At 34.0% G+C, this 15,154-nt stretch overlaps 1 protein-coding gene across 1 annotated transcript; it reads right to left on the reverse strand.

Moving 5' to 3' along the window:
• Positions 1-2,141: 2,141 nt before the first annotated feature.
• LOC132067792 (heat shock protein 90-5, chloroplastic) lies at positions 2,142-12,025 on the reverse strand. Its single transcript, XM_059461119.1, has 19 exons — positions 11,601-12,025; positions 8,986-9,059; positions 7,892-8,017; positions 7,727-7,820; positions 7,557-7,640; positions 7,326-7,469; positions 7,040-7,156; positions 6,713-6,757; positions 6,520-6,600; positions 6,268-6,372; positions 6,039-6,179; positions 5,828-5,920; positions 5,573-5,650; positions 5,223-5,477; positions 4,363-4,465; positions 3,972-4,146; positions 3,750-3,855; positions 2,648-2,737; positions 2,142-2,540 (listed from the first exon to the last, which is right to left on the reverse strand). Exons 1-19 carry the CDS (start codon positions 11,874-11,876, stop codon positions 2,334-2,336), a joined length of 2,394 nt encoding a protein of 797 aa, XP_059317102.1. The 5' UTR covers positions 11,877-12,025; the 3' UTR covers positions 2,142-2,333.
• Positions 12,026-15,154: the final 3,129 nt, after the last annotated feature.

Genomic DNA, 15,154 nt, shown 5'->3' on the forward strand with positions numbered 1-15,154 from the left:
TAACATTTATTACTTATTTCAAATCACTTTCCCAACTCCAATACAACTATACACCATTTAATAGGGGTATTGTGTTAAAATAGCTATCTTAATCATTGTTTCTTAAACAGCGTGAAAAGTCAAAACGTGACAAGTAAAAGGAAACGGAGGGAGTATTTTACTATCTTACCCCTATCTCTCTCCAATAAATACATTCTAATCAATATTGACTATTTTTAAGAACATTTAATACTAAGAGTAAGATAGGAAAGATTTAATTAATTTTATCTTGATTTTATAAATGAACAAATAATTTGAAATATATATTTTTAGTAATGTGGCCAAGTAATATGGGACGGAAGGAGTACTCTCCTACACTCAAATTATCTGCCCTTTTTTATTTAGTCTCAAAATAAGTGTCATCTTAGCTAAAAAAAATTGTAACAAAATAAGTAGCACTTATTTCGTGAGGGAGAGAATGGGAAGTAGTTTACACTTTTATTAAGGGTAAAATGGAAAAAAATAATTAATTGTGTCTTGAAATTCTAAAATGATAAATAATTGAGACAATTATTTTTAATAATCACGACTGATAATTTGACGCGGAGGAGCAGTTTATAGAATTTCATAAAACTATTTTTAATTTAACACTAATAGTAAATGATAAAGTAATATATGAGGCTTTTTCAATATCTTAACAATTGGACATTAGACTCTCACCCTAGAGAATATTTCTTAAATATTTTTTGTTCTATTTCTTTACTTAGCATCAATTAAAATGAGAAAAATTAGGCTAATTGAATCTAGAAATTGGCCAAATTTTTCATTGATAGAGAAAAATAAAAGATTTGACTAATAGAACAAGTACAATAAAAATTAAATTAAAAATTTACAAAAGAAAAAAGCAAAGTAATTTCATAGATAGAGGTCAGTCTTTAATAAAACAATTATAAATATTAAAAAGTTTGAATCACTAAAAACTATTTTTAAATTATCATAAGCAAGAAATATCTTATCAATATGAAATTTTCATTTTTTTGAAAAAAATTATTAAATTGTGCATCAAGTAGTACGAGTAAAATGTAATACAACTTTCAAACTTCATATATAGCGCTTCCCATTTTCAATTTTTTTTTTTCCTTAAAAAAAGTAGGTTTTCTAATGAATCATCAAATTTAACAATTAAGTTGTGCAAAAGTGTTGTTCGATGGGCCACAACATCTTCATGGAAGAAATTAAGACCACTTAAAAGTCAACAGAAATCGTCAAGTGAATGATGCTTATTCTAGATTATTTTTTCTCTCTAGACAAATGCACACACGTCACAACCACAAATAACCTACAAATTTGGTCTGTGATTTTGTCTTTATATTCCAAAATTTAATTTGTTACTTATTTATTTCAGGAGCCCCACTTTTTATCCACAATTTTACAAACTCATTTTTGTTATCATTCACACAATTAAATCACATTAAAAATCAACTAGTAATTGTTTCATTAAATAAGATCATAATTCGGAAAAAATACGGTAAACAAAATTTTCAATGGACAAAAGTAAAGTGACCAATAGAATAAAGTTAAATTCTGAAGAAACATTTTCAGGCACAAGTTATCACATTAAGGGCTCGTTTGGTTGGGAAACAACTTATCCCGGGACAAGTTATCCCAGAATTAATTATTCCACCCTAAAGTGGGATAAAATAAAGCTACAATCCCAAAATAACTAATTCCAGGATTAGTTATCCCAAATTTTCATTCCAACCAAACATGGGATAACGAGACACTAAAATTTTATCCCGTGATTATTTTTACTTATCCTTCACACCAAACGACCCATAAGGGTTCTCAATATGCGATAGTTATGACTAATGTGTAAGTTAAACGAGAATGCAGCAAGTGACATATGAGTCAGAAGCACACTTGGATCCTGCCACAGACAAATCCAATGTTTATTTAGAGAAGAGTAAAGAGTGAACTTATTATCCACCGAGTTTCAAACCATGCGTCAATAACCTTAGAAATTTCTCGGCTATAAAAATAAATAAAAAGGCTGCAAACAAGAAGAAGAATGCTGCATTTTATGTTGCCGCTTTTGTGCTCGTGCAGTAGTTTGTGTTTGGATTGGAGAACATAGGAGTAAATGGTAGTAATGCAAAAGGGGAGAAGTAAAGCCAACCAAATCTTACTAATTCTACAACTAATAATTGTTCATCCAAAATTTCTTCAATACAATTTCTAGTTCCCCACCTATAACATTCTTGTACCCCTCACCAAAACCAAAAATTATTTCTCTTCTGGCAGTTACCTGATGACATGCCAGAAAGAATGCCTAAACAAGACAAACAGTTTATGAATCACTCCCAATAATCGTTGCTCTCGGTCCTAACTTCAGATGGCTCGACAACTTGTGCCTCTGAGACTTCAGCAGAGCTTGCATCTGATTCCGTTGATGCTTCTGCTGATGCCTCCGTCTTGTCTTCCTCGAATCTTCCCCATCTTCCTCCAAGAGCCATTGTCATCATCTCATAGATCTTGTTACCCAACTCAGCAGGACTATCAGGCTGTTTCCAATGTCCCAGTGTTAAATTCATGTATTAGGTGAAACACCTACTCTAATATTTGTTCCGTTAATGAGAGAAGGAAACAAGGTATATTTCACGATACTTACAGTAAATCCACTGGAGATCAATGCGGTGTCATACAACAGTTCCACAGCTCGTTTGGCATCAGAACTATCGGGTGAATTTTTGCATGCAGCCTGCAAGTAGTTCCACAGAACCATTGGTCGATAAATACATAAGATTCTTGATCGAACTTATCGTCTTTTTCTTTCTCTTTCCTCTTTTTTTTTTTTTTTTTTTTTTGTTGGGGGGTGAAGAACTTATCGAAGTGAAAGCATAACAGTAATGCATAAGCTTCAATATATTATTAGAAAACACACTTTTATGAACAACGTAAACAGTTGATATTCTTCAATGAATTTATAGGGTTGGATGAACGAAACTTCAAGACACGATCTCAGAACTAGTTTTACTAGCTTCAAGTGATCGACATAGTTCAAATTATCTGAACGATATTCCAACATGCTACCAAATTGATGTATGTAAAATTGATTCCATATGAACTTTCTGTTTCTATTTTATTTCTAATAAAAATGTTAGTAAACAGTAAGCCCACTATGTTTTGATCATTAAAAAGTTACTACCCCCATCCCAATTTATGCGACACTCTTTCCTTTTTAGTCTGTCGCAAAAAGAATGACACCTATATTTAGAGCCCGTTTGGATTGGCTTATAAGTTGCTTATAAGCTGTTTTCAGCTTTTTTGAGTGTTTAGCTAGCCAGCTTAAAGTCATTTTGTGCGTAAAATAAGCCCAAAAAAATAATTAGACCCGTTTGGCTTAGCTTATCTAAAGCAGCTTATAAGCTGAAAACAGCTTATAAGCCAAAAAAAATAAGTTAGCTGCTCATTTTAAGCCCATCCAAACAGGCTCTTAGTAACAATTTAACTTTAAATTTCCAATTTTACCATTAATGAGATGATTTATAGCCACACAAATATTTATGGGTTATTTTGGACCACAGGTTTCAAAAGTCTTCTTTTCATTCTTAAACTCCATGCCCAGTCAAACACCTTCACATAAATGACTTCACATAAATTGGGACAGATGAAGTACCCTTTTTAGATTTCACAACACTCGATTAAACTTCCAACTTCGATAGAGTCCAAATCAAGGAAATAGCTATGCAAATCAAGCAGGGTAAACTTACATTTAGGTCTTTGATGATTGGATGGTCAGTGTTGACCTCCAATATTCTTCTTCCTCGCATAAACTCCAGGGTTGAAGTGTCTCCCAAGGTTTGTGCTCTCATCAACCTATTTCATCATACACACAAAAAACGAAGTATCTTCAGCAGAGAGTCCTGCAATTTCAAAAATTAAATAAACTGAAAGAAAATAGAAAAAGAAGCTAGAAATCATAGCACGCAGACCTTTCCATGTTGGCAGACCAACCAAACTTTCCAGATACAAGCACACATGGTGATGAGCTTAAACGCTTAGAAACTTGTACTTTTGCCACCTTATCACCCAATTGTTGCTTTATCCAATCACATAGAAGATTGTACTCCTGCTTGTCTTCCCTATCTTTCACCTCGTCTTCATCATCTGAAATCAATGCCGCATTAAAGTGTGTCATTAACTTTCTGGAAACAGGTCAAACTTGAATGACCGTTTCATCTATATTTCTCCAATACCCTTTCTGTTGCTTATTTGAGCGTTTACATAGTGAGAAATCAGATTTATAAGAAAAGGGAAGAAGTATTGAAAAGAAATCATTTGTATACTAAATTCCCAGTCAATGCGAGAGAAAAATGAGCTTACCAAGCTCCAGATCCTCTTTGCTTATGTCAACAAACTTCTTTTCCTTGTATGTTTGTAGATTCTGGATAGCCACCTCATCTATTGGTTCAACGAGGTACAACACCTATATATTGGCAACACAAGCAAATGTTAGTTGTGTACAAACAAAGGGTAATCTAGCGAGAACTTAAGCCAGATAACGTGATTCTCCGACACAGCCTCCCCTTAAACACAAGTTTTTTGTCTTCCATCGGACATCCAAGAATAACATGACATGTAGATTAAGATGAGAGTTGAATTTGCATTTTTGTATAGTGCCATATGCGGAGTATGTACTGGCCACAAGTTCTGTTTTCCTCTATAGAGAAGAGAAATAAATTGGTAAGTTCAAAAGCAGGACTCATACAACTTATTGTGATATACGCTATAATGGGATTGTATCTGTTAGGAAAAGTGGAAAATGGTCTATCGTTCCGGGACAGCCAAAAAAGAAAAGGCGGATGTTCAAACTGACAGATAAGAGCAAGAATAAGGTGGTACAGAAATGAAACTATTCATCCAAACAACAGGCTGGATGTCAAAAGAACAAAGAACCATAATTTTTTTTTTCCCAAAAAAAAAAAAAAAAAGAAAGATCATCATTTGGACATCCTAACAGAAAACTTTCAATGACGCTTTCAACTACCAAACTAACTGAATTAACTGGTGACACTCATAGTATTCAATTTTTTTTGACATTTCTTGGAGGCCTTGTTATTCTTTTTTTTTAATTATTTACTTGTTCTTCTTTATAGGGGGAGGGGGAGTGGCGGGTGTGATGGTGGGGAGTACGTTTAGTAAATAAAAATAAATCCAGCAAAAAATTAGGATGAAGTACATACCTCAATACCCTTCTGAACCAATTTCTCCAAGAAAGGAGCAGTCCTGGCACTCTGTAAGCTATCAGTAGCCAAATAGTAAATAGCTTTCTGATTTTCGCCCATGTTCTCAACATAGTCGTCTAAGCTTATCAATTCCTCTTCGCTCTTGGAAGAAAAAAATCTCAGCAGTGGGGTTATTCTCTTGTGATTACCAGTGTCTTCAATACATCCCAACTTTACAAATTTACCGAAGTTCTCCCAGAATTTTTTGTAATCCTGTAATAAAATAGCAGCGCTATTTACAGAATTCAAGACAGTTTTTTTTAATTAAGGAGATTACTAAGGTAAAGAAAGCTCTGATGATATTTTACCTCCTTGTTCTCACTTTCAGCGAGATCCTGAATCATGTCGAATGTTTTTCTCACTAGTCTCTTTCTCATTATCCGAACCTGGGATGAATAAAATAAATGCATCACAGTCCAAGAAGAGGATCTTTTTCAATCGAACTGCAAAGGATAGCTCGAACAATTGACCATAATGCACCACCAACATCTTTGCAGGTTGCTAAACAAGAATAAAGTTCGATTATAAAAAATGTAATTCATTCAAGCACGAAAGCTCCTTACAATTCGGCTCTCCTGCAGAATTTCTCGAGAAACGTTAAGAGGAAGGTCATTTGAATCCACCACTCCTTTAACAAAGCTCAGGTACCTTGGAAACTGAAATACATAGAAATTAGCATCAACTGATTACTATGCTATGACACAAAGATAGAGATATCAATTCTCTTGACATCTCTTTTACAAGTTGCAAATCGAGCTAACATACAGAACTTACCAACTCTCCATCAAAATCATCAGAAATAAAGACACGCTTCACATACAAGCGTATGTTCTTTGTCTTGGGATTTACGACTTCTTCATTGTTAAGAGGAGCCATTCCAGGTATATACAGGACACTTCTAAACTCCACCTCACCCTGCACAAATTGTTATATCAAAGCCAAAACATCAGTATTTAAAAACCAACAAATGACAAGTCATAGTTCCAATATTACAAGGGAATACCTCTGTAGTGAAGTGAGTGTGGGCAAGTGGATCCAAGAACTCATTAAAAGTTTTCTTGTAAAATTCCTGGTACTGTTCTTTCTCAACTTCTTTTGGACTCCGCATCTACAATTTATTATGGGGAAGAAAAGGATTATCCTAACCAGAATAACTACGAAAAAACTCACATATAAAAAAATAAAATAAAAAAAAAAAAAAAGAATACCATATTAAGAATACACATCAGAACTCTCGTTGTAGCCAATAACTCACCCATATAGGTTTTGTCTCATTTGTCAACTCCCAATCCCAGTATTTCTCAGTTTTGGTCTTCTTTGTCTTTGGCTTTTCTTCCTGTCATTATAAAGAAAAAAGAAACACAAGTTTCAGTAACAACAATAAGCTGAGAAGCGTAGACACATACTGAAGAGAATACATTGTAAGCACATAAGTCTGAAGCTATCACCTCTGGTTTTTCTTCTCCTTCCTTTGGTTCTTCCTCTTCCTCTACCTGTCAAAATTTACCCGTGAGAATTAGGGCCAACAGCATTTGTGAAATAATAGACGACAAACTAGCATTATCTAAACGAGTTGAAACCCCCTTGTCCGTACCATAATATCAACAACAATAATAACAATCTCAGTAACAGTAAGATTAACGAAAGAGGGCTTCAAATATCAGTAACTTTGGAAAATATATTCATGAGCTGAAACCACAAAGACTTTCTCCTTAAACACCAAAGAAAATAGAGGGTGGGGGTTAAAGCAGCGTTACACTATACAAGAACCTTACCTCAATTGTTCTTGATTTCTCCTGCCATGTGTAAATTGGAAAAGAAACAAACTGTGAATAATTCTTCACCAAATCCTGGATCTTCTTGGGCTCCGCATACTCGTATTTGTCATCATCCTAAAAAAAAGATGACAGCCAATCAGATTGCATCTACCATAGGGAACAAAACCATTCACAGCGCTCTCTACTGATCCATCATAACACACCCAAGAAAATAAATCACAAGGTTATGATCATCAGCTGACATGGTCAATGATGAAGTTTAGGAGCAGAAGTATAGAAGTACCCTCAGATAAAGTGTAATTTGTGTTCCTCGAGGTAGAAGATTTTCAGGATTAGTTTCCTCTCTGATGACAAATGAGCTATTGTCAGCCTCCGCCTCCCAAACATACTGCTTATCCGACTTTGGGCTCTTCGTGGAAACTACAACCTGATTGTACGAAAAGACCAAAAATAACAAATCAGTGAAATCCGATGGCTATTCTTTTTAATAAAACCATATAAAATTAACAGCTACCTTTTGAGCAACCAGAAATGCAGAATAGAAACCAACACCAAATTGACCAATCAATCCATTGTCAGCTCCAACGTCTTTGTTTTCCTATGGATAGAAAAAGCAGCTATTTCTTAGAGACAATAACTTCAAACCACAATCAGAGTCCATAACATGAAAATATGCTTTAGTACCTTAAGCGCCTGTAAGAACTTCGAGGTACCACTTTGGGCAATAGTCCCAAGACAGTCTATGAGCTCCTCTTTGGTCATTCCAATACCAGTATCTCTGCATTATCAATTAATTAGTCCTCTTTACTAGGAAAGCATTAAGGCGGAAGCTAGATTTTAACCACGTACGTTACGGTAATAGTCCCATTGTCTGGATCGGGTTTGACGCGAATCTCCAGCTCACCAGAATCTCCAAGTAAAGAAGGCTCCGTCAAACTCAGAAATCTCAACTTATCAAGAGCATCACTAGCATTACTGTCCAAAAAAGAAGCTGAAGTTAGCAATAGCACATAAAGGAAAAGAGGGAATTCTAAAAGACAATTACCAAGCATCATGAAGACTTCAACAAGTGCATCAAAAAAAGAAAATGGATCCTATGGAAACCCAAAAAAAGGGCAATCTTTTGGTAGCAACCAGAGCTAGATATCAAACGGAAGAGAAAAATGGGAACTCTATGATGAATAGATAGTATTTGACACAATTAGGAGTGACAAACGGGCAGGTCTGATATGGGGGGTCAACAGCAGGTTAAACAAAAACAGCTAAAATATCCGACCAGCCCGAATTTAACACGGATAAAAAATGGTTGCAGGAATAGTCAGGTGAAAACACAAGCTAAAAGCCAAAATAAGCTTAGACTCCCAAAAGCAAGAGCTCATAAAATATAACAAGCATACAAATGGGTATTGACAATAGGGATATCCATCCACACATTATTGACATCTAGATATCCATTTTTTAGTGGACAATATCCATGTTTAAATGGTTAATTATCCAACCCATATTTATATGGTCCATTTTTAAATGGTTAATTATCCAACCCATATTTATATGGATCCATTTTTAAATGGTTACTTATCCAACCCATATTTAACAGGTCGGATTGGATGGTTACATGTTCTTTTAACCATTTTGCCAGCCCTAGACAAACCATACATCATGATGTCTACTCCATCTACAAGCCGTAACTATTAATCCATAACTTTTTTTTTTGATTAAGCACCGGGTGTCCGAGTCTCTTTGAGCCCCGACTAATCCCGGGGGACTATTAATCCATAACTTTTGGATATGAATACAAGATGTTACCTTTATCCAAAAAAAAAAAACTATTAATCCATAACTTCATGAAGTCAATGATTACTGATGTTATCAAGAAAACAATGTAGTAAGTAGCGTACAAATGTCTTGCCATTCGGGAAAGAAAAGGAGAGAGATGCCCTCACCTCACAAGCTCTCGCAAGAAAACTTCCTTGTGACTGTAAAGACTGTGAACAATCAAGTCCATTAGGCGACTGACCTGCAAAAAGCAATATTCCAAGTTTTAACATCCGAAGAGGAGAGTTTGGAACAATTAAATTGATGAAGGACTATCAATAATCAACTAAAGTGTACACTAAACATTCAAGAGCTCCTACAATTACATAAAGATTACACTTTCATTTGTCGGGAAACCATAACAATGATTATTTCATAGATTGATTTCCTCATTGCCTAAAATGAAATATCTAATTTCCGACTTCCGATTACTCTTCAATCAACTATACCTCAATGACAAACTAGTCTCAATTGACTCAATCAATTCAATGTTTAGAAGGTTCATAATATAGTGACTACAGGTTGAGTTTTTCAATTCATTTTCCCTCCCAAAATTCATGTATAATCAACATAACCCAACAACAACAATAACATACCCCGTGTAATCCCACAAGTGGGGTCTGGGGAGGGTAGGATGTACGCAGACCTTATCCCTACCTTTGTGGGGTAGGGAGGCTGTTTCCGATAGACACTCGGCTCAAAAGAAAACAGACAGCAAAATAGCAACAGACAAAACAAAAGCAACAACAGATACACATCGAAGAATAAGCGACTACGTGATAACCGAGTACAATATAACCCAATACAGCTAAAACTGAAAAGTACAAACCAAAACCTTAAACTATGGTATAAAAGAAACTGCAGGTGGAGTTCTCCAACTCATTTTCCTTTCCAAAACTCATGTATAATCAATATCAACCCAATACAGCTAAAAACTGAAAAATACAAACTAAAAACTTAAACTTTACAAAAGAAAATGAAAACCCACCTCAGCTTGATACTTTTTAGGAAACAACTTCCTTAAAAATGAGGATAATGCCTTCTCTAATGGATGTCGAGAAAACAATGCCCCAAATCCCCACCCTTGACCATCCCACCCCCACCCCCCCAAACAGTGTTTTGCTAGATTACATATAAATGCTCCTGGGATAATATTTTTTTACTTACTTACCAAACACTAAAAAGTAAGAAACACACTTGTTCACCCCAGAAAAACATTTTCCGACATACCAAACACACCCTAAATACTTCCAATTCTTCTTTAATCAACTATACCTCAACAAATGTGTTTTGCTAGATTATATATAAATGCTCTTGGGATAATATTTTTTACTTACTTACCAAACACTAGAAAGTAAGTAACAAACACACTTGTTCACCAGAAAAAAACATTTTCCTACATACCAAACACACCCTAAATACTTCCAATTCCTCTTTAATCAACTATACCTCAACAAAACACTAGTTACAACTGACAATACAAATCCATTGTATCCATTCAATGAATAGAATATTCATGATGTTATGACTGGTCAAAATTCACATATAGTCAAAATCAAACCAATACATTTAAAAACTTAAACTTTACAAAAGAAAATGAAACCCCACCTCAGCCTGATCAATATCAACCCAATAGAGCTAAAAACTGAAAACATGTATAACCAATATCAACCCAATACAACTAAAAACTGAAAATAACAAATAAAAACTTAAAACTTTTACAAAAGAAAATGAAACCCCACCTCAGCCTGATAAATATCAACCCAATAGAGCTTAAAACTGAAACAAATATAACCAATATCAACATAATACAGCTAAAAACTGAAAATTACAGATAAAAACTTAAACTTTACAAAAGAAAATGAAAACCCCACCTCAACCTGATCAATATCAACCCAATACAGCTAAAAACTGAAAACATGTATAACCAATATCAACCCAATACAACTAAAAACTGAAAATAACAAATAAAAACTTAAACTTTACAAAAGAAAATGAAAACCCCACCTCAGCCTGATCAATATCAACCCAATACAGCAAAAAACTGGAAACATGCATAACCAATATCAACCCAATAGAGCTAAAAACTGGAAACATGTATAACCAACATCAACCCAATAGAGCTAAAAACTGAAAACAAGTATAACCAATATCAACCCAATAGAGCTAAAAACTGAAAACATGTATAACCAATATCAACCCAATACAGCTAAAAACTGAAAACATGTATAACCAATATCAACCCAATAGAGCTAAAAACTGAAAACAAGTATAACCAATATCAACCCAATAGAGCTAAAAACTGAAAACATGTATAACCAATATCAACCCAATACAGCAAAAAACTGGAAACATGTATAACCAATATCAACCCAATAGAGCTAAAAACTGAAAACATGTATAACCAATATCAACCCAATAGAGCTAAAAACTGAAAACATGTATAACCAATATCAACCCAATACAGCAAAAAACTGGAAACATGTATAACCAATATCAACCCAATAGAGCTAAAAACTGAAAACAAGTATAACCAATATCAACCCAATAGAGCTAAAAACTGAAAACATGTATAACCAATATCAACCCAATACAGCTAAAAACTGAAAACATGTATAACCAATATCAACCCAATACAACTAAAAACTGAAAACATGTATAACCAATATCAACCCAATACAACTAAAAACTGAAAACTACAAACCAAAAACTTAAACTTTATAATAGAAAATGAAAACCCCACCTCAGCCTGGTACTCATAAGTCTCCTCAGAAGACTCTTCTTTTTCAGCAACAGCAGAAGCATCACATCTAACAACAACAACTCTGCCATCTCTTTTATCTTGTTTACACTTCAACCCCCCTGATTTTAAAAATCCATTCTTTATATTATTCCTAACCAAGAAACTACTTTTAACACACACCCTATTTGTATTACCACTACCTAATACAAATGAAGAAGTATAAGGCAATGAAGCCATAGGACCAGAACTCAAACTCCTACTTACTACAGGTGCCATTATCTAAACTTTCAAGAATGGATTTTGATGTTTTTTTTTTGCACTGTGTGTTTTGTGTGTGTGTGTGTGGATAAAGGGTTGTTTGGGAAAGAACTGTGAGGGTTTGTGTAAAAACCCTTGAAGTGTGAGGTAAGGGGTTTAAGGGAAAGAGTAGAGGGTTCTAGAAGTAAGCAATACAATTGGGAATTTGGTTTTTTTTGGAGGTTTGTGTTTGAGAATTATAAGGTGAGGATGCTGCCATGTCAGCAATCACAATTATCTTGAAATGTTTAATTTTTTTTTCATATATATTATATCATTAATGTTTATTTCATTTGGTATTATACATCATTAATACTTATTTATTCTTTGACTCATGGGTCTTTTGGAAAATGAATTTCAAAAGTTTAAACGGAGAATAAGGTTTGCGTATATTATACGCATTTCACCCGAAATCACACTCTGAGCATGTTGTTGTATTTATTTTATTTTGTACATATTATATGAGCTTTTGCGACAATCGAAAGGAATATTTATAGGTTCGAGGATTTAAAAATCTTGAAAATAAAATATGCTACCTGTTACGAAAATAATTTGACTGGGTAGTAATTGTTTACACTGCGAGTAGATATTACTTAAACTAATATTATATATTATTTTTCCAATTTACATGCTCTTGTTAGGAGTAACTTGTAAGTTAAAGCAATTTTTGCGTCTAGGGATTCATCTGAATAAATAAATAACACAAAGTGTTGAAACTTCTCATCTTGCAATCTAGAAAAATTGAGCAGAGGATCTGCTTATGATCGGAAAGTTTTTATCTATTTAAAGAAGAAGAAAAAAAAAGCAAGAAATTTTGGGTCCTAAATGAGGTTTTGCGACAAAACAAGGGACCAAACTGTATTTAAATGACAGCATTGAGAAAGTTGAGGATTGTATCAAAATGTCATGAGTCATCCCTCTCGGTTGTTTGTGCTTTTGGTCTTTTAACTCGTGTTCAATATTTATTTTGAGATCCGACTAATTTGAGTTGTGCAGAAAAATTTTACTTAGAAAATAAAGTGTCCCCCTACCAAAGCTATTTTCATACGTAGGTCTTGAACTTAAGACGTTTAATCTATATATAATATAAACCCAAGACGTACAATTATACGTGCTTCCTCTCTACCGCTCCATTGACATTCATTTTTTTTCTTCTTTTTTTGACATTTTGTTGGTTTGTTTCTTCATTGTAATGCAATTATTCAGTTACTAAACTAATGCTATTGTTCATAGACAGTCACAGCAAAATAACTGCATTTAGACATCCCAAAAATAAATGTCAGGTGCATTTATAATTTGGAAATTGTTCAACTTAAATTCTTCCCAGTCTCCCTCACTTCTATTGGTTGTTGTTGTACTAATAAAGAAGGAAAATGAAGTGTTTTGGAGGCAATTAAAAAATGTTAAAGAGGGCACTTAAGAATTGTTAAGGATTCGAAGTAAATCCAGATAATGAACAGTCATAGAAGGAGTAAGTTCACATTCTTGCTCCCGTGAATAAAGGCGAAACTCCACAAATATTTTGACTTTGTGGGAAGGGCCTCGGCCTTCGTTGCGCATACTTAGGCCAGTGGCGGAGCCAAAGCCTGGTAAGGGTTTCGTCGAAAAATTATACCGTGTAGACATATTAATTATTACATATTACAGACATATATTACATATTAAACACCCTTAATATATAGATTATATGAATTCGAACATCCTTAACAAAATTTCTAGCTCCGCCACTGACTTAGGCCAGGTTTGCGAACGCAACTCTTGTGCTTTCTATGGGTGAACCTGAAGAAGTTAGTGACATTTTTGAAGTGGAGAGTATATTTGAAGTGGATATGACTGACCACTTTTTGTGGCATTTTTTCATTCAGACCCGCAATGTAAATTATCTTCTTCTTTTTTTTTTTTTTTTTTCTCATTTCCGCTTAATTACTTCTTCGTTAAATATTCTTTTCCTTTGTTTGGAAATACATGTATTCCTCTTCTATGGTATATGGCGATGATGATCTTCACAAATTCATGAATATGAATGGTGTAGTCGAAAGTAACGAAAGTAATTGAACATCATAATTCCCGTAAGATGTCCAAGAAGTTTTATTTTTTACGTATTTTCTCAAGTTATGCCATATATATGTACTATATTATTTTTGGTTAAAAGAAAGAAAAGCCGAGAAAAGGACTAAAAATGTATCTTTTGCAGATGGGAAGGACAACCTGTTTTTGCAGATGGGAAGGACAACTTGTTTTTTATGACATTTATGGAGATTTTATGAAGCCATAAATCTATGAGGTTATCTAATTTCATATTGTTAACTCAATAATTCGAGGCTAACATTTTTTCTTGAAACATTTTTTCTTAATGAAGGACAGTTTTAGACGGGGTACACTAAAAATTGAATATTTACTTTTTTTCCTATGATGATGCCTCTGTAATTTAAAGTTGCCGCTATGATAACTCTAAATGTATTTCATTCGCTTGTTTGATTGCATTTTTGGTCTTTTTAACATCATATATATCCCGTGCATAGCACAGGCCCAACATGAAGGACATTTATAGGTTGGCATTATAATTGAATCTCAATTAGCTAAAGGTAATAGAGTCAAATGTATTTGCACAAACTTGAGAATTACAAAACCAAATAGATCATAAAAGTTGAGGCTAAGTTTTTCAAATTACCTACCGTTCAAAGCCTAAAGAAGCGTGAAAGAGTAAATAGACGTGTATTTTAATAGCTAATGAAAGAATGAGAACACTATATTCTCACTGAAACGAAAATGCTTCATAATGCAGATTTCAAGTTCCATTGTTTGTCCTTTGTTATTCTCAATAATTCAAAAGAGAACCATATATAGTATACCTTAGACCTCTTTCCACCTCCTATTCGTTCATGTTTGTGTTTAGTTGTCTATTTCGACAAAATCAAATTTAGAACTCCTAACTACTTTCAAACATGTGGACATATACCATAAAGTATTGTCCCTCTTCACAGTCACAAAACATGGAACTATTGACACATTCAATGGCCCAAATTGAGCAAGTAAAATTGGTAATTTAGCCCCGAGGGAGACATGTCCTTCCACAAAAAGTCTACATACACTTACCTAAGATCACAGATAAGTATTATATCAAATATCACGTAAAGAAGTATAGTTAATTGGGTCTCTACACAAGTTTCAGTTTTATCATAACTAAAAAAAACTTCAATAGATACTAAGGACGCATGGCAGACAGATTGAAAATTTCAGACTTCGCTAATATCTAA

Source organism: Lycium ferocissimum, chromosome 8, assembly GCF_029784015.1.
Source record: "Lycium ferocissimum isolate CSIRO_LF1 chromosome 8, AGI_CSIRO_Lferr_CH_V1, whole genome shotgun sequence".
Lineage (NCBI taxonomy): Eukaryota > Viridiplantae > Streptophyta > Magnoliopsida > Solanales > Solanaceae > Lycium > Lycium ferocissimum.

Bases quoted from the DNA above. Each gene is read 5' to 3' on its own strand.
- LOC132067792 (XM_059461119.1), bottom strand. From the start codon at position 11,876: ATGGCACCTGTAGTAAGTAGGAGTTTGAGTTCTGGTCCTATGGCTTCA. The intron at 9,060-11,600 runs GTGGGGTTTTCA...TGCTTTTTGCAG, and splicing joins CTTATGAGTACCAGGCTGAG to GTCAGTCGCCTAATGGACTT. The intron at 4,147-4,362 runs GTAAGCTCATTT...CATTGATTTCAG, and splicing joins CAAAGAGGATCTGGAGCTTG to ATGATGAAGACGAGGTGAAA.